The sequence below is a fragment of the Mobula birostris genome, chromosome 17, assembly GCF_030028105.1.
Source record: "Mobula birostris isolate sMobBir1 chromosome 17, sMobBir1.hap1, whole genome shotgun sequence".
Taxonomy (NCBI): domain Eukaryota; kingdom Metazoa; phylum Chordata; class Chondrichthyes; order Myliobatiformes; family Myliobatidae; genus Mobula; species Mobula birostris.
In genome coordinates, this window is record NC_092386.1 from 13,983,758 (window position 1) to 14,007,825 (window position 24,068).

The following is a 24,068-nucleotide window of genomic DNA, read 5'->3' on the forward strand; positions in this document are numbered from 1 at the left end:
CCTGGAAATGGTGGATGTGGGTTCAATTTCAACACTGAAGAGAAGGTTGGTTAGGTACATGGATGGGAGATGTATGGAGGGCCATGGTCCTGATGAAGTTCAGTGAGACTAGGTGGATTAATAGTTCCAAATGGACCGGATGGGCCATTGGGCTGTCGTGCACTATGACTCTTTGACTCTAGGAATCAGACCGTGAAGGGTGGCTCTCGATATAATATAAAAAGCACAAATGATTCTGGGATTAGGAAGTAAAATGGTTGGGCACCAGGGGGCCACCTTTAGGGGGATGAATCATATGTGCTCATCAAAGTGGTCCCCCGACTCCTATCTCCATTCCCTACCTTTCCTCTTCTATTCCCACCCTGGTCTCCTACCTCCTGCCTCACCAGCCCTCTAACTTTCCCACCCACCTGCCTTCACCAATCACCTTCCAGCAACCCTCTTATTGTTGTCCAAGCCTCCTTCCCCTCCCTCCCCTCCCTCCACCTTTTTATTCTGGCATCTTCCCCATTCCTTTTCCAGTCCTGAAGAAGAGCCTCTGCTGAAAAGCCTGACTTTTTATTCACTTCCATAGATGCTGTCTGGCATGCTGACTTCCTCCAGCATTTTGTGTGTATTGCAATGGATACAATATGTTCACATTTGCCTCTGTCCCTCCTAGAATCCTAGTGAATCCAACTGCTTTTATAGCTGAAAATGTAAATAAATATGTAACATTTCACTCAAAGTTACCTTTGGTTGGTGATCTATTCTATATGGGGTTTGTTGGAACTGTCGTATCTCCCTAATAATGTGCGAAATCTAGATGAAAAATAAGTCATTAGTTGCAAAAACAGAAGAAATGCATTGCATCATAAGACTTCAAACCACTATTTGGCAATAAGGTTTTAACAGAGAGTATTTCTTTCTTTCTCTATTTTTACAAAATTAACATTGAAGAGTTGTAAAACATCTATGAATCATAGAAAGGCCAATAACGTCTGTTTTATTAGGTGCACATGTACACTCACTTGTTAAGGCAAATCAGCTAATCATGTGGCAGCAACTCAACAATTAAAGCATGCAGACATGGTCAGAGGGTTCAGTTGTTGTTTAGACCAACCATCAGAATGGTGGAAGGATTGTGACCTATGTGACTTTGAGTGTGAAATGATTGTTGGTGCCAGATGGGGTGGTTTGAGTATCTCAGAAACTTCTGATCTCCTGGCATTTTCATGCACAATAGTCTCTAGGGTTTACAGAAAATGAGGTGGATAATGGAAAAAAAAACACCCAGCAAGCAGCAGTTTTGTGGGTGAAAATGCCTTGTAAGTGAGAGGTCAGAGGAGAAGGGTCAGACTGGCTTAAGCTGACAGGAAGATGGCAGTAAATCAAATAAACACGTGATACAACAGTGGTCTGCAGAAGAGCATCTCTGAACGTACAATATGTCAAACCTTAAAGTAGATGGACTGTAGCAGCTGAAGACCACAAACATACGGTACCTTCTATACCCAATAACGTGGTGACTGTGTGTAGAACAGAACTATGTTTTGTTTTCTGCACCTTTCAGCTCAACTCACCATTCTCATTTTGGAAAAGTTTACAAGACCTTCATCAGTAAAATTCGGTGTACCCTCTTCTATAAACGCAAGGTCAGTCAAATACATGCCAAGGTATGGAACACAAGGTGGATTACAACTGCAAGAGATGATAAAAGATAACATTGGAAGGTCACTATTAATTTATAGTCTGTACCTGGGCTGATTGTTTGAGAGTTATTTAATACTTTAAATAAATATTCAGATGTTTAAAAAGCTAAGAAACTACATTCATTGAACGCTAGTTCATTCGCGGCTGAGTACTGTGTTCCCCTGCTGAAAAGCAGAGCCTCCAGGGTAGTAATATCTGTATTGCTGCCTTTGCCACGCACCAGTGAGGCTAAGAATAGGATGATTTGGCAGATGAATGCATGGCTGAAGAACTGATGCAGATTACAGGGTTTCTGATCTCTGGATTATTGGGATCTCTTCTGGGGAGGGTATAACTTGTACAAAAGGGATGGTTGCACCTGAACTTGAGTGGGACCAATATCCTTTCCTTTAGCAAACTAGCCCACAAGGATATTAGTCCCCCTTGAGGGGGAGGGGAGGGCTTAAGTTAGGTCAGCATGAGGATGAGAACTGGTGTGATAGGTCAGAATATTGAGCAATTGGTGTTAAGGTACATGAAATGTGTAGAAAGACTGTGAGGAAGGATATGCAGTGGATATGGCATAATTGGAGTCAGCTGGATGGATTGAAATGTGTCTATTTTAATACAGACACAGGAATTACCACTCAAACATCGGGTTCCTGAACTAGAGGGGGTGCCTTCACTCACCCCAACACTGAACTGATCCCACAACCTATGGATTCACTTTCAAGGACTCTTCATCTCATGTTCTTGATATTTATTGCTTACTTATTATTTTTTTCTTTCTTTTTATATTTGCACAGTTTGTTGCCTTTTGCAGACTAGTTGTCTGCCCTGTTAGTGCAGTTTTTCATTGATTCTATTATAGTTATTGAATTGATTGACAATGCCCGAAAGAAAATGAATCTCAGGATTGTATATGGTGACATATGTACTTTGAACTTTGAACAAGGGAGATGAACTTGATAGAGCTGTATTAGTTGATTAGTATTAGTATTAGTTGATGAGAAGCATTGATAGAGTGAGCAGTCAGCACCTTTTACCAGGGTGGCTAAGAGGAGAGGGTACCATTTTATGGTGTTTGGTACAAGGTATTGGTGGGACGGGGGGATATCAAAGACAGTTTTCTTTACACAGAGAGTGGTGGGTTTGTGGATGCATCACTGGGGTGGTAGTAGAGACAGGTATATTAGGGACATTTAAGAGACTCTTAGAGAAACACATGGATGAAAAAAATGAAGGGCTATGTGGAAGGGATTGTTCTTGGAGGAGGTTAGAAGGCTGGCAGCACATTGTGGGCTGAAGGGCCTGTACTGTTCTATGTTCTGCCCCTCAGTGAAAATGTGAAGGCTTCTGGAAAGGGCGCTGCAGAGATTTACTAAAAAGATCATGAGAATGAGGGAGTTTAGTGGTGTGATTTGACAGAAGTTGTTGGAGGTTTTTCTCCTGAGAACAGGAGGTGGTTGAGGAGATCTGATGGCACCATTAAAAATCAGGAAGGGTGTAGACGGGGGTGGGGGGGGGGATATGTCCCCACCAGCAGGACCCTCAAGAAGCAAGGTCTCTGCAAAACAACCAAAGCTGCTGCATGAGGAAAACTTTCTTTAATGCAGTGACTGGCTGGGTTCTGGAATGCACTTCCGGGGGTGGGCAATGGAGGTAGATTCCACTGTAACAGTCAAAAGAGAGGGGCCGCTGCCTGAAAGGATCGGATTACGCTTGGCTGAAGTGTGACGAAGTGCAAGGACAAGACCAAGAGCTGGATTACAGGACTAGGGCATCATGGGGTCATGATCTTCCATGTCACAAAGTTCATTGCTTCCATTATGGCCCTGTGGAAACTCCCTCTACCATTTGCATGGAATGATACTGCAATATAGACATTTATCAATAGGAATTTCATATGGGATCATATTACCATGTTGGAAAACTTCAAAATGGTTCTCAGAACCAATTTACTATTGACAAGAATGAAATATAGCACTTTATACCGTAACATTGTTGGGACTAGTGTGGGATAATCCCTTGTGTTAATTACATTATGTTTAGTTAACAAAAACTTGGACTGGGAGTGTTATTGACCACAATGAAATAGAGAAAGGAAATATCAATATTCAACATAAACCATTTATTATACTAGTAGAGGCATGTTAGAGCAGGACTAACTTTTTCAGTGTTTCCCGTAGGTTTTTAAATCTTCCTTCTGACGAGACAGTTTTCTGAAGCTTCTCCATTTGTGCTTTGGTCTAAAACAAGTGAACACAACAATTACAAGCTCACAATTTACAAAGTTATCAACGAATAAAGCAAAATCACATGGTCCAGTTTCTGAGCAACAGGAAACATAGCACATAGTTTTCAAATCTGATTTACTGTGGTTAATGTCTACTGTGGATGGGAAAGATATGGGTGCAACAGGTTATCAGGAAGGTAAACGACACGTTGCCCTTTGATGCTAGAGGGATTGAATTTAAGATCAGGGAGGTTGTACTACAGCTATACAGGGTACTGGTGAGGCTGCACCTGGAGTACTGTGTGCAGTTCTGGTCTCCTTACTTGAGGAAGGATATACTGGCTTTGGAGGCAGTGCAGAGGAGGTTCACCAGGTTGATTCCAGAGATGAGGGAGTTAGCCTAGGAGGAGAGATTAAGTCACCTGGGACTAGACTCAATGGAATTCAGAAGAATGTGAGGGGAACTTATAGAAACATATAAAATTATGAAAGAGAGAGATAAAATCAAGGCAGGAATATTGTTTCTACAGGTAGATGAGACTAGAACTGGGGGACATTGCCTCAAGATTCGGGGGAATAGAGTTAGGATGGAGATGAGGAGAAACTGCTTTTCCCAGAGAATGGTGAATCTGTGGATTTTCTTTTTCTGTCCAGGGAAGCCGTAGCGGCTAACTCATTAAATATATTTAAGACACAGTTAGATAGATTTTTGCACAGCAGGGTTATGGGGAAAAGGCGGGTAGGTGGAGCTGATTCCACGTCCAGATCAGCCATGGACCTTATTGAACAGCAGAGCAGGCTCAAAGCCATAGATGACCCATCTAACCCCGGTTCTTACTGTATCTCCTTATATTCTTAAGAATCAGTGGGCAGCTGTCAGTAAGGGAAAAATCTCACAGAATTCTCATTTCCCTTAGCCCAAAGCCAATTCTGCTATGGACAGCCCCAGGCTCAGCTGTGAAAGGTGGAGGGCGGTTAGCAACCCCATCCCATAAAAACCCAACAGAAGCTCTGAAGGACACATCCCTGGGAGAGGAATCATACCACAGAGCAACACTCACAACACGCTGGAGGAATTCAGCAGGTCAGGCAGCATCCGTGGAAAAGATCGGTCAACGTTTCGGGCCGGAACCCTTCGTCAGGACTGTAGAGGGAAGGGGCAGAGGCCCTATAAAGAAGGTGGGGGGAGGGTGGGAAGGAGGATGCTGGTAGGTTCCAGGTGAAAAACCAGTAAGGGGAAAGATAAAGGAGTGGGAGAGGTGATAGGCAGGAAAGGTGAAGAAAGAATAGGGGAAACACAATGGGTAATAGAAGGAGGTGGAACCATGAAGGAGGTGATAGGCAGCTGGGCGAGGGAGCAGAGTGAAATAGGGATAGGGGAAGGGAGGGGGAGGGAATTACCGCAAGTTGGAGAATTCTATGTTCATACCAAGGGGCTGCAGGCTACCTAGATGGTAATCATACACCAGAAGTTGGGCTACACCTAGGGACAATTTGTAAAGCAGGCCCAGGACAGAGGACTCTGGCAAACTGCTGTTGGCAACCTATGACCCAGTGCTGGGCTCGAGTATGTTAGCCCAAGGCCAACATACTATTGTAACTGTTTACAAGCCAGCAAGGCTTGGGATAAATTCTCGATACATTTTCTCTGGTTTGCTCAGTAATGCAGTTAGCATTTCTGTAGCCTTAAGTCAGGATATTTTTCAAAATTTTCTTACATTTTTGCCTAAGTTATTTAAGAAAGTACCAGGATCCCATAAACAGTTCAAAGTCATAAACACAAGAGATTCTGCAGATGCTGGAAACCTAGAGCAACACTCACAAAATGTTATAGGAACTAAAGGAACTAACACGAGATACCCTAACGGTTAACCTCCAGGTGGGGTCAGTGGTGAAGAAGGCAAATGCAATGTTGGCATTCATTTCTAGGGGTATAGAATATAAGAGCAGGGATGTGACGTTGAGGCTCTATAAGGCACTCATGAGACCACACAGAGTATTGTGTGCAGTTTTGGGCTCCTTATTTTAGAAAGGATATACTGACATTAGAGTGGTTTCAGAAAAGATCCACGAGAATGAGTCCAGGAATGAAAGGGTTACCGTATGAGGAACGGCTGGCAACTCTTGGGCTGTATTCCCTGGAGCACAGAAGAATGGTGGGGGGGGGTCTCATAGAATCATTCAGAATGTTAAAAGGCCTGAACAGATTAGATATGGCAAAGTTACTTCCCATGGTAGGGGATTCTAGGACAAGAAGGCACAGCTTCGGGATTGAAGGACGTCCTTTTAGAACTGAGATGTGGAGAAATTACTTTAGTCAGAGGGTGGTAAATCTGTGGAATTTGATGCCATGAGCATCTGTGGAGGCCAAGTCATTGGGTGCATTTCAGGCAGAGATAGATAGGTTCTTGATTAGCCAGGGCATCAAAGGGTATGGGGAGAAGGCAGGGGAGCGGAGATGACTGGAAGAATTGGATCAGCCCATGATTGAATGGCAGAGCAGACTCGATGGGCCGAATGGCCTACTTCTGCTCCTATATCTCATGATCTAACCCAGCAGGTCAGGCAGTATCTATGGAGGGAAGGAGCAGTCGACATTTCAGGCCGAGATCCTTCATCACTCCTGATGAAATGTCTGGGCTCATAAGATGCTGATTTGGTTGCTCTGGATTTCCTGAATGCCTTGTTCTCATTGCTATCAACAGGAAGGAGGTACAGAAACCTGAAGACACACACTCAACGATTCAGGAACAGCTTCTTCCCCTCTGCCATCCGATTTCTGAATGGACATTGAACCCATGAACACTACCTCACTACTTTTCTATTTCTATTTTTGCACTATTTATTTAATTTAACTATTTAACATATGTACACTTACTGTAATTCACATTTTTTCTATTGTTATGTATTGCTGTGTACTGCTGGCACAAGGACAACAAATTTCAAGACATATGCCAGTGATATTAAACCTGATTGTGATTCTGATCTGCAGGATAGCTTGCATTCATGTTCTCTGCCAGCAGAGCGCCGTGATATTCAAATAGAAATCAGCAGACCCTTGAAAAAAAATTCCCTCAGGGAGCCATTCCAAATCCCTACCAGATCAGGTTCCTTTGCCAGCAACGTGAGGTGTAAAATCGACCCTGAGCTATGAGTGATGTTCTCAGTATGAACCCTATCTGAGTCTAATCACGGGATAAATATCACATCAAACAGACTCAGTGAACGTTCTGTTCTTGCAAGTCATGGCCATTAGTCAATTGCTTATGGTGAGTTTTCTGATAGGTTAAGGGAAATCTGAGGTGAAGGTTGATAGAGGGATTATTACTATATTATTTTCATGTGAGTCCTTAAGGTTGTTATAGTTGGTGGGGGAGGGCGCTGTAGGGATAAACTCCCACTTAAATTCTCCCAATGGCAGGCGTCTCAAATAGTCACTGGCAAACAAGTCCAGCTCCTGGCTTTCATGTGTGGGTTAGCTACTAAGCCCATCGGAACCATTTCTACTGACAGGAGAAGGGGCAGAGTGGGGGTGGTTATTGGCACCTTAAAAGCAGCTGTTTCGAGCAGATGGGGCTGATCAGCCGAGGTTGGCAGCTCATCTAGGAGAAGGAAAACTCGGATCTCAAACCTCTGCTGCCTTGCGGCCATACCCACTCATGGGAGAGGCTTTGTGAGTAAACCCCAAGGACAAATCCGGAACTGGAGTCCCTAAGGCAGTCCGACATTCTGTTCAAAGCCGACGGGCAATGCCTGTGATGGAGCTGGTGCCACACTGTAACGGTCTCTGCCGTTCCTTGGGATTCATAAGTTGTGTGGAGGGAGGGAGCCTGCTGTATGGGCAAAAGCTGGCTCTCCATACTGTACTGCCCTGGGTTGTGTATGACGTAGACACCCAGAACACAATATCCATGGTTGACCCCAACCAATGGAGGCCCATATGAGTTTCTTATGAAATTTAATTATTAAAAAGCAATTTTTCTACATTTTCTGTCAAATGAAGAAATGGCAAAATATTTTGATACAAAGTACATTTGGTCATGAGAGGTGTCTTTGGCTCCATGGGCAAAAGGCAGGATCTCTTGATGCCTACCTATTTCAATTCAACTTCTCGTTCTGACATATTGGTCCTCTACTTTCATGAGGAGGCCAAACTCAAGTTGGAGGAGCAACACCTCATATTCCATTTGGGTAGCCTCCAACCCATTAGCATGAACATCGATCTCTCTAACTTCTCAGTAATTACTCCCCCCGCCCCCCCCCCCACCGCCCTTTTCTCTTTTTCACTTCATCATTCTGGTTTCCGCCTCACCAGTTCTCTTCTCCTCCAATCACCGACCTCTGGTACCCTTCTTCCTTCCCTTTCTTCCATGGTCCACAGTCTTCTCCAATCAGATTCCTTCTTCTTCAGCCCTTTACCTCTTCCACCTATCATTTCCCAGCTTCTCACTTCATTCCACCTCACCCACCTAACTTCCTCCTCACCTGGCCTCACCTATCACTTGCCAGCCTGTATTCCTTCCCCTTCCCCCACCTTCTTACTCTGGCTTCCGCCCCCTTCCTTTCCAGTCCTGATGAAGGGTTTATTCCCTTCCATAGATCCTGCCTGACTTGTTGAGTTCCCTCAGCACTGTGTGTGTGTTACTATGGACTACACCTGTGTGATATTGCTATGGACTACACCTGAGTATGTGTTGCTATGGACTACACCTGTATGTGTGTTGCTATGGACTAAACCTGTGTGATGTTGCTAAGGACTACACCTGTGTGTGTGTGTGTGTGTGTGTGTGTGTGTGTGTGTGTGTGTGTGTGTGTGTGTGTTGCTATGGACTACACCTGTCTGATGTTGCTATGGACTACACCTATGTGCGTGTTACTATGGACTACACCTGGGTGATGTTGCTGTGGACTACACCTATGTGCGTGTGACTATGGACTACACCTGTGTGATGTTGCTGTGGACTACGCCTGTGTGATGTTGCTATGGACTACACCTGTGTGATGTTGCTAAGGACTACACCTGTGTGATAGATGCTTGTTACCTGTTTAGAGACTTTTGCCCAGGTTTTCTTCAGTCGGTAGATTGCGCTTCGGTTCAGGGCCGATGTGATCTCTAGGACGCCGTTGTAGTTGTGCATACATCGACAAACATCCGCCACTGCTATCCATTTCTCAATCGAAACCGTGCGTGAACTTACATCAGCGTGCATCATGATTTGAGAAGCAACGAGGTTACTCATCTGTAAGGGAAGTGCCAGAGACAGTGAAATGGGAACCACTGGGAGCAGGAAATAACTACAACGCCTGTAACTAAATGATGGGTATTGATCCAGCAATTTGCCCTGGATAACATCCAACATATGATTACAGTCTTTAAGTAATTCCCTTGCATTTAATGTCAGTGTTGTTGCTCTTTGCATTTTGTTTGCTGCCGCCTCTGAATAATGTAGGAGATTGGTGAATCAATGAACAACTACAAAGTCCCGATGAAGAACATACTCTGGACTTATGGAATACAGCAAAAATTGATTTTAACAGCAGTTAGTCATCAGACCTGAACATGGATTGTAGATTGAATTTAATATACAGCTCTGAACAATAACCTTCCTGAAGGTGCATCTTAGGGCTTGATTCTAAACAAAGAAACACTCTATTTGATCAAACACACCTGCGTATGCATGAATGCGGCCCAGAGTCAGTGAGAATAACACTTATTTTGGGTGTCCGGAGTGTGGGTGTGAGGACAGAGGTGTTAGAAAACTATATATAATTCAAAGGGAGCATTGAAGATACATTGTTATTATAGAATTATCTTGCTGTTACCTTTGATCTTCAGCATATAAAAATGTCCTTCAAGAGGACCACAACCTTGTCGTGGTTTGGAGGCTTGTGTGCCTCAATGACCTGGAGGGCTATGTTGGCTGGAGTCAGAGCTTTGTGCTTTGACTCTTGGTAGGGTCACTCATGCCAAACAGGTCAAAGGGTAGAGACCAGACTAAGAGTGGTCCACTGGTCCTCCAGGTTCGGTGGTTCAGCTCAGGCTAATAACCCAGACTGGTCAAACAAGATTGTTGCGGAAACAGCAACGAAGAACCCTTCTGCATCTCAGTGCGATGGTATTCCTTAGTCTCTGGACAGGACTTGCATGACTGACAGTAATGAAAACTTCAAGGAAGTTACTGACACGATGAAGGAAGCCCTGTACACTGCCAGAGATGGAGGACCTTTATCTCTATCCTAAATGCCAGCAGTAAGAGAAGAGAGATTTACAAATTACATGTAATATTGGGTCAGGTAGGCCTCTTCCTCCAAGAGTGTCTCAAATGTGATGCCTGTACACTTGAATGCTGATTAAAACAATTTTATATCCACTAGCTGTAGTGTCTCTCTGGTGGCTTTGTTCACAGTTATAAAAGGATCTCAGCCCAAACTCTCTGTTCCTTTTTCCTCTACATAGGGTTGGAAGGTGTTGAATCATTCTGGATAGAGCTAAGGAACTGTAGGGGTAAAAAGACCCTGATGGGAATTGTATACAGACCCCCAAACATTAATAAGGACATGGTCTACAAATTACAATGCGTGCCAAAGGGGCAGTGTTACAATAGTCATGGGGGACTTCAACATGCAGGTAGATTGGGAAAATCAGGTTGGATTAAGGAGGGGGAATTTCTAGAGTGTCTACAAGATGCTTTTTAGAGCTGCTTGTGGTTGATCAGCTATTCTGGATTGAGTGTTGTGCAATGAACCAGAATTGATTAGAGAGCTTAAGGTAAAAGAAACCTAAGGAGAAAGTGATCATAATATAATTGAATTCACCCTGAAATTTGAGAAAGGGAAGCTAAAGTCAGGTGTATCAGCATTACAGTGGAGAAAAGGAAATTACAGAGACATGAGAGAGGAGTTGGCCAGAAAAGAACACTGGCAGGGTTGAATGCAGGCTTCAACGGAATTTCTGGAAGCAATTCGGAAGGCACACAACATATACATCTCAAGGAGGGAGAAGTATTCTAAAGAAAAGATGACACATCCGTGGCTAACAAGGGGAGTCAAAGCCAACATAAAAGCCAAAGAGGGCATAAAATAGAGCAAATATTAATGGGAAGTTAGAGGATTGGGAAGCTTTTAAAAACCAACAGAAGGTATCTAAAAAAAGTCACTAAGAAACTTAAGGTGGAATATGGAAGTAAGCTAGCCAATAGCATTAAAAAAGATACCAAAAGTCTCTTCAGATCCATAAGAGTAAAAGAGAGATGAGAGTGGATATCAGACCACTGGAAAAAATGCTAGTAAGGTAGTAATGGGGGACAACAAAATAGCAAGTGAACGGAATAAGTATTTTGCATCAGTCTTCATTGTGGAAGACACTAGCAGTATGGTGGAAATTTCAGGTGTCAGAAGACATGTAGAATGTGAAGTTACCATAACTAGAGAGAAGGTTCTTGGAAACTGAAAGGTCTGAAGGTGGGTAAGTCTCTTGGACCAGGCGATATCCACCCCAGAGTTCTGAAAGAGGTGGTTGAAGAGATTGTGGAGGCATTAGTAATGATTTTTCAAGAATCACTAGATTCTGGAATGGTTCCAGAAGACTAGAAAATTGTAAATATCACTCCACTCTTCAAGAAGGGGGAGAGGCAGAAAAAAGGAAACTATAGGCCAGTTAGTCTGACCTCAGTGGTCGGGAAGATGTTGGAGTCGATTATTAAGGATGAGGTCTCTGGGTACTTGGAGGTACATGATAAAATAGGCTGTAGTCAGCATGGTTTCCTCAAGGGAAAATCTTGCCTGACAAATCTGTTGGAATTCTAGGAAGAAATAACAAGCAGAATAGACAAAGGAGAATTGGTTGATGTTGTGTATTTGAATTTTCAGAAAGCCTTTGACAAGGTGCCACACATGAGGTTGCTTAACAAGCTATGAGCCCATGGTATTACAGGAAAGATTCTAGCACGGATGAACCGGGGGCTGATTGGCAGGAGACAAAGAGTGGGAATAAAGGGAGACTTTTTTGGCTGGTTGCCGGTGACTAGTGATGTTCCACAGGGGTTCATATTGGGACCAATTCTTTTTACATTATATGTCAATGATATAGATGATGGAACTGATGGCTTTGTTGCAAAGTTTGCAGATGATATGAAGATAGGTGGGGGGCAGGTAGTGTTGAGGAAGTAGAGAAGCTACAGAAGGACTTAAACAGATCAGGAGAATAGGCAAAGAACTGGCAGATGTCGGGAAGTGTATGGTCATGCATTTTGGTAGAAGAAATGAAAGGGTTGACTATTCCCTAAATGGAGAGGAAAATACAAAAAACTAAAGTGCAAAGAGACTTGGGAGTCCTTGTGCAGGATTGCCTAAATGTTAATTTGCAAGTTGAGTTTGTGGTGAGAAAGGCAAATGCAATGTTAGCATCCATTTCAAGAGGACTAGAATATAAAAGCAAGGATGTAATGCTGAGACTTTATAAAACACTGGTGAGGCCTCACTTGGAGTATTGTGAGCAGTCTTGGGTCCCTTATCTTAAAAAGGATGTGCTGAAACTGGAGAGGGTCAAAAGATATTCACAAAAATGAATCCAGGATTGAATGGCTTGTCATATGAAGAAAGTTTGATGGCTCTGGGCCTGTATTCACTAGAATTCAGAAGAATGAGGGGGGACCTCATTGAAACCTATTGAATGGTGAAAGGCCTTGATAGAGTGGATGTTTCCTGTGGTGGGATAGTCCAAGACCAGGGGACACAGCCTCAGAATAAGAGGAATGTCCTTTTAGGATGGAGATGAGGAGGAATTTCTTTAGCCAGAGGGTGATAAATCTGTAGAATTCTTTGCCACAGGCAGCTGCTTATATCTTTTAAGATATAAGACCAAGTCTTATATCTTTTGGTCTTATGGTCTACATGCATACTCCCTGACCTGCTGAGGTCCTCCACCAATCTTGGAAATCCATTCCCTGGATCTCCAGCATCTCCAGAATCATTTGTGTTCGTGAATAACTACTGGTTATTTATAGCAGCCCGTCTGTTTCATTATCAGACCCAAGATCCACAGTCAAGTATACCACCACTATAGTAAGCAATGGGCTGTGGAAATAAGAAGTTGAGGATGGGAAAAATCAGTGAGGGATTCCTCTCCAAAAATGCTGCCTGGCCTGCTGTGCACCATGAGCACAGGCCTCCGTATTATCCAGGACATCTTGAAGGAGTGATGCCTCAAAAAGGCAGCGTCCATCATTAAGGACTCCCATTACCCAGGTCATGCCTTATTCTCATTGTTACCATCAGGTAGGAGACACATGAGCCTGAAGGCACACACTCAATGATTCAGGAACAGCTTCCTCCCCTCTGCAGCTGATTTCTGAATGGCCATTGACCCCATGAACACTGTCTCACTACTTTTTTAAAATTTCTATTTTCTGCCCTACTTATTTAATTTTTATATATACACACACACACAGAGTAAGCATATTTCTGTAATTCAGCTTTTTTCTCTATTTTTATGTATTGCAACAAATCTCACAACATACGCTGGTGTATTAAATTTGAGTCTGGGTTCCTGAGTTTGAGATATTTAGATAGGCACATAAATGTGAGAAAAATAGAAGGGATATCGACATTGTGGAGGCATGAAATTAGTTTAGATAACCATTTGATTATTAATTTATTTAGTCTGGCACGCCGAACGGCCTATTCCTGCACTGTACTATGTTCTATGATCTATGTTTTCCCTCCAGCATTTTGTGTCTGTTATTCTGGAAGGGAAAGAGTTTGAAAAAGTGTTGGCCATTGTAAGCTGCAATAATCAGTGTGAAGGAAAAGAATCGGGGAAGGACTCAACTCAAATCAACCTACAGACTCAAGGGATTTATATACACCTCGTGTTCCCAATATTACATTATTTATTTTCACAATTTGTCTCGCACGTTGGTTGTTCCCCGGTCTTTGTTTATGTATAGTTTTTCATAAATTCTATTAAAAATGTATTTCTTTATTTCCCTGCAAATTCCTGCAGAAAATGAATCTGAAGGAAGTGTGTGGTAACACAATGTATACATACTTCGATCATAAATTTTATTTTGACCTTAAGAGCAGATTGCAGATTGGAAGAAATAAGGAAAAAAACACTTTAACCAGTAAAGGAGCCAGTACAGTAGGACAATTAGATGGAAGGAGGTGTTTAAATGTAAGAAGCCAAATACCAGGATGTGTAGAGGTACACACGAGTGTAGAGTGTAGAGGTTTTGGTGGCTGCTCGCTGTGCAGAACCTACTCTCTCCTTGGCGTTACAAGAGAGTGTAGAAAAGAGCCATCAGTGAGCCTCCAGATAACTATGGATCACGAGGTGTGACCCGTGGACCAGTGCTACTGGGGCATAGGCCAGGGCCTGATCAACCCTGGTCGCCTGGGCAAGTGAGTCTGATCTTGAAAGACCCAAATCACCCGATGACCCCAGGTTACATCACTAATTATGTGTCCCAGAACATCCTAAGATGCACTTCAGCTTCAGCAGGTCAACTTGGAGGATTTTCACACGCAGTAAAGTATGTATTAATTTTATAAATATTTTGCAGTATACTGAACTAAAATTAGAAATGATTGCATGACATCAGAGTAAAAACCAAAGTAACATTAAAACGTGCTGGGACTTTCAGGCAAAGGAAGGACCCTCCAAGATTCCTCAAAAGGAGGGCCCACCAAGTTAATGACTTCCCTATTAGCCTGGAAATCCCAAACGTGACGGCCTTTCTTCCTTTGTTCACCAGCAGCTCCAGAGCTGCAGTGTGATGTTGAAGTCCTGACGCAGACCAGGAGAGGGCACACACTTGCTGCGATTACAACATCAGGTGTCCTCGGAAATCCACTTGCTGAATTTATGCCAACTCACACCTGGCTCGGGATAATAATCCCCATAATCGAAATTAATGTACATCACTGCAGCACAGTACAGGCTGTTTGGCCCATGACGTTGTGCCGACCTTTTAACCTACTCTAAGATCAATCTAACACTTCCCTCCATTTTCTTTAATCCATGTGCCTATCTAGGAGTCTGTTAAATGTCCCGAATGTATCTGTTTCCACCACCACCACCCTTGGCAGGGCATTCCACGCACCCACTACTCTGGGTGTAATAAACCTGCCTCTGACATCCCCCCCCCAACACTTTCCTCCAATCCAATCCAATTCCAAATGAAGTTAAGCAATTTATCAGGCAATTGACAATTTATCATTCCTGCTGTTTGAGAGCAGCTGGGAATAAATTAGGATTATGCAAGATTATTAAAACAACACATGTATTTTCTTACAGTAATACTTCACACATCTCTCTGAGGAACTACAATTTACTTTGCAGAAAATGCATTGAAATTATGTTGCCAAAATTACCAAATAAAAAATATCTCTTACCAATTCAAATGCTATTGATAAGAATTTTTAAAAAATCATCATTCATGGAGACAATTTTTATTGGAGGCCAAAAGTGAACGCTGCTTCACTATTTTTAAACACAAAATACTCTGCAGGTGCTGGGGTGAAAGCAATACTCACAGCACGCTGGAGGAACTCAGCAGGTCGGGCAGCATCCATAGAAGTGTTCAGTCAACATTTCGGGCCAGAACCTGACAAAGGGTTCCAGCCCGAAACGTTGACTGATCATTTCCACAGATGCTGCCCGACCTGCTGAGTTCCTCCAGCATGTTGTGAGTGACCTCACTATTTTTGTTTTTTTTTTTGCATTTTTACTGTAGTTTTTAATGTATTGCACTGTATTGCTGCCGCATAACACATTACATGCATATGTCAGTGATCATAAACCTGATTCAGATTCTGTTTTGTGTATTACAGCTGTGGCGCTTCCTCAATTTAAAAACCGAACACTAGAAGGAAAAACAAAAAATGAACTGCAAAGAAAACGTCATGAATGGTATCATAAAAATCTGTGGGACTTTTGAATCTAACAAGAAGTCGGATGGAAAATGTCAGGATGTTGGGGCCGAAGGCAAGGGACAGGCCAGTTCAGTTCACCGCTCTGCGATGTTTTCTCGGCTCTGCACTGAACTGAGACCGGGGCCTGCTCCCGAATCAGCTGCAGTGATGCCTGTCTGTGATTTGTGTCTGTGGACTCACTTTAGTAAACTTCAGTTCTGAATGCTATTTACTTACTTTTTGATGGTCTCTTTTAATCACACGTTTTCTTGGCTCTTACAGTAATTGTTTATATGATTTGTTTTTATTCTGCACATTGGGTGTTTGACAAGCTTCTTTTGGGTTTCTTTGTGTTGTGGCTGCCTGCAAGGAGACGAGTCTCAAGATTGTATAATGGATACACACTTCGAAGTTTTGCATTTGACCCCCAACTTTAGCATCAATAATTGAATTAAGGTGAATGGTATGCTGGCATTCATAGCAAGAGGATTCGAGTACAGGAGCAGGGAGGTACTACTGCAGTTGTACAAGGCCTTGGTGACACCACACCTGAAGTATTGTGTGCAGTTTTGGTCCCCTAATCTGAGGAAGGACATCCTTGCCGTAGAGGGAGTACAAAGAAGGTTCACCAGATTGATTCCTGGGATGGCAGGACTTTCATATGATGAAAGACTGGATCGACTAGGCTTAAACTCGTTGGAATTTAGAAGATTGGGGGGGATCTTATTGAAACGTATAAAATCCTAAAGGGATTGGACAGGCTAGATGCAGGAAGATTGTTCCTGATGTTGGGGAAGTCCAGAAGGAGGGGTCACAGTTTGAGGATAAAGGGGAAGCCTTTTAGGACTGAGATTAGGAAAAACTTCTTCACACAGGAAGTGGTGAATCTGTGGAATTCTCTGCCACAGGAAACAGTTGAGGCCAGTTCATTGGCTATATTTAAGAGGGAATTAGATATGGCCCTTGTGGCTAAAGGGATCAGGGGGTATGGAGAGAAGGCTGGTACAGGGTTCTGAGTTGGATGATCAGCCATGGTCATACTGAATGGCGGTGCAGGCTCGAAGGGCTGAATGGCCTACTCCTGCACCTATGTTCTATGTTTCTATGTTTCTATTAGAATCTGGTACTGTTACACCTTTAAGGATCTAGTTACTCACATCATTAAAATGCTGGCTGGTCTTCATGATGTACGGCGTTCGTTCAGTTTTATCAACCTTCATCCATCCCTGACCAAGGAACTCTCTGAAAGGAAGTTTACACATTACTGAGAGCTCACATTGAACTCTGGATTTTGCAGTTCTCTCTATTCAAGTGCAAACTGCCTTTAGTCTGACCAATTCAAGATTCAAGATTGTTTAATGTCATTTCCTGTACACAAGCAGAAGGATCTAGATCCAATCCAGCACAAAAAAAACACTAAAGAACACACTAATAAGAATGAAACACAATAAGTATAACATATAAGAGGACTTATATACACAGATTGATTGTATGCCCATAAAGTGACACTAGGCTGTACATAAGGCGACTGACAGGAAGTAATAAAGTAGTGGTGGAGTTAGTGGGTGGAGGTGTTGATCAGCCTTACTGCTTGGGGAAAGTAACTGTTTTTGAGTCTGGTGGTCCAGGTGTGAATGCTACATAGTGTGATGGGAGTGGGACAAACAGTCCCCAAACAAGGTGTGTAGGATCCTTCATGATGTTACTTGCCCTTTTCTGTACATATGGTATTGTCTTGAAGGCGAGAAGGCTGGTGCTGTTTATGCATTGTGCAGTCTCGTCTACCTGCTGTAGAACATTCTTGTCTGTTGTCCGTACCAAGCAGTCATGTAGCTTGTTAGGGTGCTCTCTACTGCACTTCAGTAAATTACCGTGAGTATGGATTAGCAGTGTTTCCAACTTTGGTCTGATCATTTCACAGATATGTGAATCTCATGCAGAGCCATCTTTGTCACTGTACAAATATTCTATAAAGTTGTTATAGTCATAGTCATACTTTATTGATCCCCGGGGAAATTGATTTTCGTTACAGTTGCACCATAAATAATTAAATAGTAATAAAACTATAAATAATTAAATAGTAATATGTAAATTACGCCAGGAAATAAGTCCAGTACCAGCCTATTGGCTCAGGGTGTCCGACCCTCCAAGGGAGGAGTTGTAAAGTTTGATGGCCGGAGGCAGGAATGACTTCCTGTGACGCTCTGTGTTGCATCTCGGTGGAATGAGTCTCTGGCTGAATGTACTCCTGGACATATGGACTTCTAGCTATCGAGGTGAGAAGACTGCAAATAGCAGGGCACTTTCTACGCCATCCCGAGCTACCTGTCAGCCTAGTCATCATATGGGAGGCCAAGCACGGGAGGATGAACCCTGGGTGCCCTCCCAAGACTACGGTCAACACGCTCCTAGAAGACAGCGGCATGGCTAATGTAGATGAACTGAACACACTGATGAGGGAGAGGGAGAAGTGGAGAGTCCGTCATCGTGCCCGTCGCCGGCCCCCTAGGCCTGAGTCGACGTAGTAGTAGTAGTAGTTTAGCTATCAAATGATAAATACAATAATCACACCAATCTTAACAAACAATTTATCTAAAAACAAGCTAAGACAGGTTTCTATGAAAACTGCCACAGCAAATGCTGAACAAATAATGAAATGCATCTCAGTGAGAAACAGATACAAAAGGCATACATTCGTAACTTCATTTCAAATCTAATCTGATAAGAATTTGCCCATAAAAAGGTGAACAGGAAAGATTTTCTGTACGGTCGCTGGCCCTCAGTTCTACAGTATGTAGAGGTGTTAAATATTTAACAAGACCAGAGAATCCTATTTTGGCTGAATTAATCTCTCTCGGGCAGGAAGTCCCAAATAGTATTCTTGCTGCTGGCATATGAAATAAAGTTTGCACATTGAGACATAGACTGATGCACTATCAAAAACTTTCTCAAGATAAACTCAACTCACTCGTATGGGATGCTTCTGAAAACAATGTGATCAAGGAGGGTCAACTGTTCGGCCATTTCCATGACTGACAGACTCTCGAAGGACTCCATCCTTGGTCCATCTGTCTGTAAAGAATTACATTATTGGCCTCATTAGGCGGACATAGAAATCAAGGCGCCATTAGGATCAAATTATAAAATTGCAGGTTTTTCTCAGATACAAATTGTACAAAACCTAGTAGTGAATGTATTGGGTTATAAGTTAACAGCAATAAACCTCTTGAAGTTTAGATTTTATGATAATGCAACAAGTAACTGCAATAGAGAAGAAAACTAATCTTTTCTCAGTTTCCTCCTAGTGAGAAGTCTCTTGTGAAATAGAAAAAATAAAGAGGTTTTCACAGCAATAACAGGCAAAGCAGTGTATACCTTCTTGTGACAGTTTGTTTTTATATTTCTGTTAGAAAACATAGAACATGCAAAACAGTGACACCTTTTTCTCCCTTATCAGGGAGAGGGAGAACCTGCGATATGTCGTATGCCGGATGGAACGCCAAGTCTTTGGGGTAACTGCAAGTCTGTGTATTTGTTATTGCTTTGAGTGCTCGGAGGTGGTACCAATGATTGCCTTTTCCTGCCGGTGGGGGGAGGGGAGATATTTGCTCGCTGCAGCTTACGCGTGGGAGGGAGGGGAGCTGGTTGGGGGGACTTTGGGGTTCTTACATTTATCTGTCGTTCATTCTTTTGGGGCACTTCTCTGTTTTCGTGGAAATTTGCGAAGGAAAAGCATTTCAGGGTGTATATTGCATACATTTATCTGACATCAAACTGGACCTTTAAACCTTTGGTCCACCAAGTTGTGCCAACACTTTAACATTCTTCAAGATCAATGCAATTTATGAACTGCATCTGCCACTTCTCAGCCCAGCTCTTCATCCTCCTAATGTCCTGTTGTAACCTACAACAAGCCGCTACAGTATCCAAACACCACCAAGCTTGCAAAATCTAACAAAACTGAATATCTAGTAGATGGTTTCCTCTCTGACTAGAGGTCTGTGACTAATGGTATGCCACAGGGGTCAGTGCTGGGTCCTTTGTCGTTTATCCTCTGTGTTAGTGATTTAGTTGATAATGTGACAAACTGGGTCAGCAAATTTGCGATGACACCAAGATTGGGACATAGAGGACGGCAAGGAAGACAATCGAAGCTTGCAATGGGATTTGGACCAGCTGGAAAAATGGGCTGAAAAATGGCAGCTGGAATTAAATGCAGACAAGTGTGAGGTATTGCACTTTGAGAGGACAAATTGGGATAGGACTTCATCTTTTTATGATGTCAGATGTAGTTATTTTACAGAGAAAGGTGGGTTTGTGGAACACCTTACCAGGGCTGGTGGTAGATGCAGATACATTAGGGGCACTTAAACTCTTAAATGGCCACATGGATGGTAGAAAAACGGAGGGCTATGTAGGAAGGAAGGGTTAGATGGATGTTGGATTAGGTTAAAAGGTCAGCACAACATTGTGAGCTGAAGGGCCTGTACTGTTCTTTAACTTTCTGTGTTGTTCATGGACAATTCCAAGCCTGGCTGTGAAAGGAGGAATGCTGGACATGGGGCTAGCAACCCCATCCTGTAAAATCCCAGAGCTACACAAACACCAACAGAAGCTCCGAGGGCCTCATCCCTGGGAGAGGAAGGATCTGGAGAAACTACACCTGGGAACAGCTTGAAAGTCTAGCCTAGGATAAAGGGCTCTGGTGAATTGCTGTTACGGTCTGTGCCCCAGTAGGGGTGATGGGCTTTAGATTTGTAAAATAACTTCAAAACGCAGAGTTACTAGGCAGGGCATAAACTGTAAAAGGAGCTGTTAATAGTAAAGGTTATCAGTGAACTGAATCCAGAGATTACTGAAATGAGTTCTGTGTGAGAGTTGACACACTCACCATCTGTAGTAATGCTTCCATCCGCAGCTGAACATCCAGTTCATCTTGTGACAGGGCACTGACAGAGAGTTCAATGAAGATTAGAAGGCCGCACACCACAGATATTGACAACAGAATCAATGCATTGTCGTTAGGACATGATTCATTACCTTGATTATTACATTGTTTCAATCAGGCAGAAGCTACAGGAGCCTTAGGCCCCACACCACCAGATTCAGGAACAATTATGACCCTTCAACCATCAGGCTCCTGAACCAGAGTGGATAACAACACTGAACTGATTCCGTAATCTACAGGCTCACTTTCAAGGATTCTACACCTCATCTTATACTATTTATTTACTTATTTATTATTGCTATTATTATTTTTGTATTTGCACAGATTATAACATAGAACAGTACAGCACAGAAACAGGCTACTTGGTACACAATGTTGTGCCAAACCAATTAAATTAGTAGTCAAATGGCCAACTAAACTAATCACTTCTGCCTGCACAATGTTCATATCCTTCCATTTTCCTCACACTTATGTGCCTATCTAAACATCCCTTAACAACACACACAAAATGCTGGAGGAACTCAGCAGGCCAGGCAGCATCCATGGAGGAATGAAAGGTTGACATCTCTGCCCAAAACTTTGTACTTTTTTCCATAGATGCTGCCTGGCCTGCTGTGTTCCTCCAGCAATTTGTGTGTGTTGCTTGGATTTCCAGCTCCTGCAGATTTTCTTTTCTATGTAAACATATCTCAAGTTTGTCTTCTTTTGCACATTGGTTCTTTGTCAGCCTTTGTGTAGTTTCTCATTAATTCTATTGTATTTTTCTTTGTTCTACTGTGAATCCCTGCTATATATCGGTGGCATTCTGTGGGATGTGAAACAGGTGGCAGAGATGGAGTGCCAGGGACAGGGGCTGGCACAGGTGCAGACACACCCAGCCCTGAGACACAGGTAAAGTCATTTGATTCCAAACAATTGGTTTATCAATCATTACAGAACATCTTCACGTGCTACCCATTTCCTCCCCTCTCCTTTTTCCCTTTCCCAACCATGATTCCCCTCTCCCTGGCCCCTTCCCACTCTCAGTCCACAATGGAGACCCAGATCAGAATCAGGTTTATCATCACTCACATATGTCATGAAATCTGTTTTTTGCAGCAGCAGCAGTTCAGTGCAATACAGAAAATTACTGGAAAACTATGTAAAACTCTTGGGTAAACTCTTAAAATTTACAAACCTAAACAATATGCAATGAAGTTTTTAATGCTTAATTTAATTTGTCACATGTACATAGAAACATCGAAACACACAATGAATGCTTTCTTTGTTTCAATGACCAACGTGGTCTGAGGATGTGCTGGGGGCAGCCCACCAGTGTCGCCACAGTTCCAATACCAACACAGAAAACAAACAACTTGCTAACCCAAACCTGTACGTCTTACTAACCCTAACCTGTACATCTTACTAACCCAAACCTGTACGTCTTACTAACCCTAACCTGTACGTCTTACTAACCCAAACCTGTACGTCTTACTAACCCTAACCTGTACATCTTACTAACCCTAACCTGTAGCCTTACTAACCCTAACCTGTACGTCTTACTAACTCAAATCTGTACATCTTACTAACCCTAACCTGTACGTCTTACTAACCCAAACGTGTACGTCTTACTAACCCAAACCTGTGCGCCTTTCTAACCCTAACCTGTACGTCTTACTAACCCTAACCTGTACATCTTACTAACCCAAACCTGTAGTCTTACTAACCCAAACCTGTACGCCTTACTAACCCAAACCTGTACGCCTTACTAACTCAAATCTGTACATCTTACTAACTCTAACCTGTACGTCTTACTAACCCAAACCTGTACGTCTTACTAACCCTAACCTGTACGTCTTACTAACCCTAACCTGTATGTCTTACTAACTCAAACCTGTACGTCTTACTAACCCTAACCTGTACGTCTTACTAACCCTAACCTGTACGTCTTTGGGATGTGGGAAGAAAGTGGAGCAACCACAGGGAACTCTTGGAGTCGCGGGGGAAACGTACAAACTCCTTCCAGACAGCAGCAGAATTGAAGCCAGGTAACTGGCATTGTAATAGCATAAACACTAACTGCAATGCTACCGTACCACCTTTACTGTGTGCACTTTGATATGACAATGATAAGCAAACTTGTGAATCGATCTATGGATTGATCTGTGTCTATTTGCTTCTCCAGTATACTGAGTCATACTGTTTAGACCTTGCACTGGGTGAAGTATGCACATGGTGATCAATTGATATATATCTACATATATATATATAGTGAGGTATGCACATGGTGATCAATTGATATATATCTATATCTATATATACATAGTGAGGTATGCACATGGTGATCAATTGATATATATCTATATCTATATATATATAGTGAAGTATGCACATGGTGATCAATTGATATATATCTATATCTATATATATATAGTGAAGTATACACATGGTGATCAATTGATATATATCTATATCTATAAATATATAGTGAAGTATGCACATGGTGATCAATTGATATATATCTATATCTATATATATATAGCGAAGTATACATATGGTGATCAATTGATATATATCTATATTTATATATATAGATAGTGAAGTATGCACATGGTGACTGATTGGTCTACGTTTGTAAATTTAACATGAGAATTTTAATGACTTTAGATCTTCACGACAATGAACGTGGCCACACTATTGGATGAGGCAGAAGACAAAGCAAATGGCAACACTTGCCTTCATCAATCAAGGCATTTAGTTTAATAGTTCGGAGGTCATCTTGCAGCTGTGTAGGCCTTGGCCATACTTGGAGCAGTGTTCTGGTTACAACACTATAGAGAGGACGTGAAGGCTTTGGAAAGGATGCAAAAGAGGTCCAACAGGATATTCAGCAAGTCAGGCAGCATCTATGGAAGACAATAAATGGTGGGCATATCAGGGCAAGACTCTTCTTCAGTTTTGATGAAGGGTCTCCACCCGAAATGTCAACTGTTTATTCCCCTCCGTAATGCTGGCTGACCTGCTGGGTTTCTTTAGCATTAGGGATGTGTTGTTCAAGGTTTCCCTGAAACTGCTTGTGTTCAAACTGAAGCCAAAGGCCGATCAGAGGTCCAGATCAAAGCCAAAGATACATCGGAGTCTGGATCGAAGGCCAAAGGTCAGTTGGGGAGGTCTGAATTGAAGGTGAATGTTGATCAAGGGTCTGAATTGAATCCTAAAGGCTGATCGGAGGTCCAGATCGAAGCCAAAGGTCAATTGGATGTTTGGATTAAAGGCCAAAGGCCAATCATAGGTTCGGATTGAAGCGTGATGGAGAAACGG

The 24,068-nt window shown here is 42.6% G+C and overlaps 1 protein-coding gene across 4 annotated transcripts in view; it reads right to left on the minus strand.

Annotated features, from left to right (window-relative positions):
- The window catches only part of rasgrf2b (Ras protein-specific guanine nucleotide-releasing factor 2b), a 169,079-nt gene that overhangs the window by 6,336 nt on the left and 138,675 nt on the right, over nt 1-24,068 (minus strand). For 3 of the 4 annotated variants that reach the window (XM_072281289.1, XM_072281287.1, XM_072281290.1), the window contains 7 exons: nt 20,712-20,769; nt 18,789-18,892; nt 16,978-17,062; nt 8,950-9,147; nt 3,841-3,920; nt 1,563-1,680; nt 733-801 (listed from right to left, as the gene is read on the minus strand). In XM_072281289.1, coding sequence (XP_072137390.1) covers nt 733-801; nt 1,563-1,680; nt 3,841-3,920; nt 8,950-9,147; nt 16,978-17,062; nt 18,789-18,892; nt 20,712-20,769 — 712 coding nt within the window. Of the gene's footprint in view, nt 1-732; nt 802-1,562; nt 1,681-3,840; nt 3,921-8,949; nt 9,148-16,057; nt 16,184-16,977; nt 17,063-18,788; nt 18,893-20,711; nt 20,770-24,068 lie in introns of those variants that run through there. The other variant, XM_072281291.1, reaches the window with a different exon arrangement.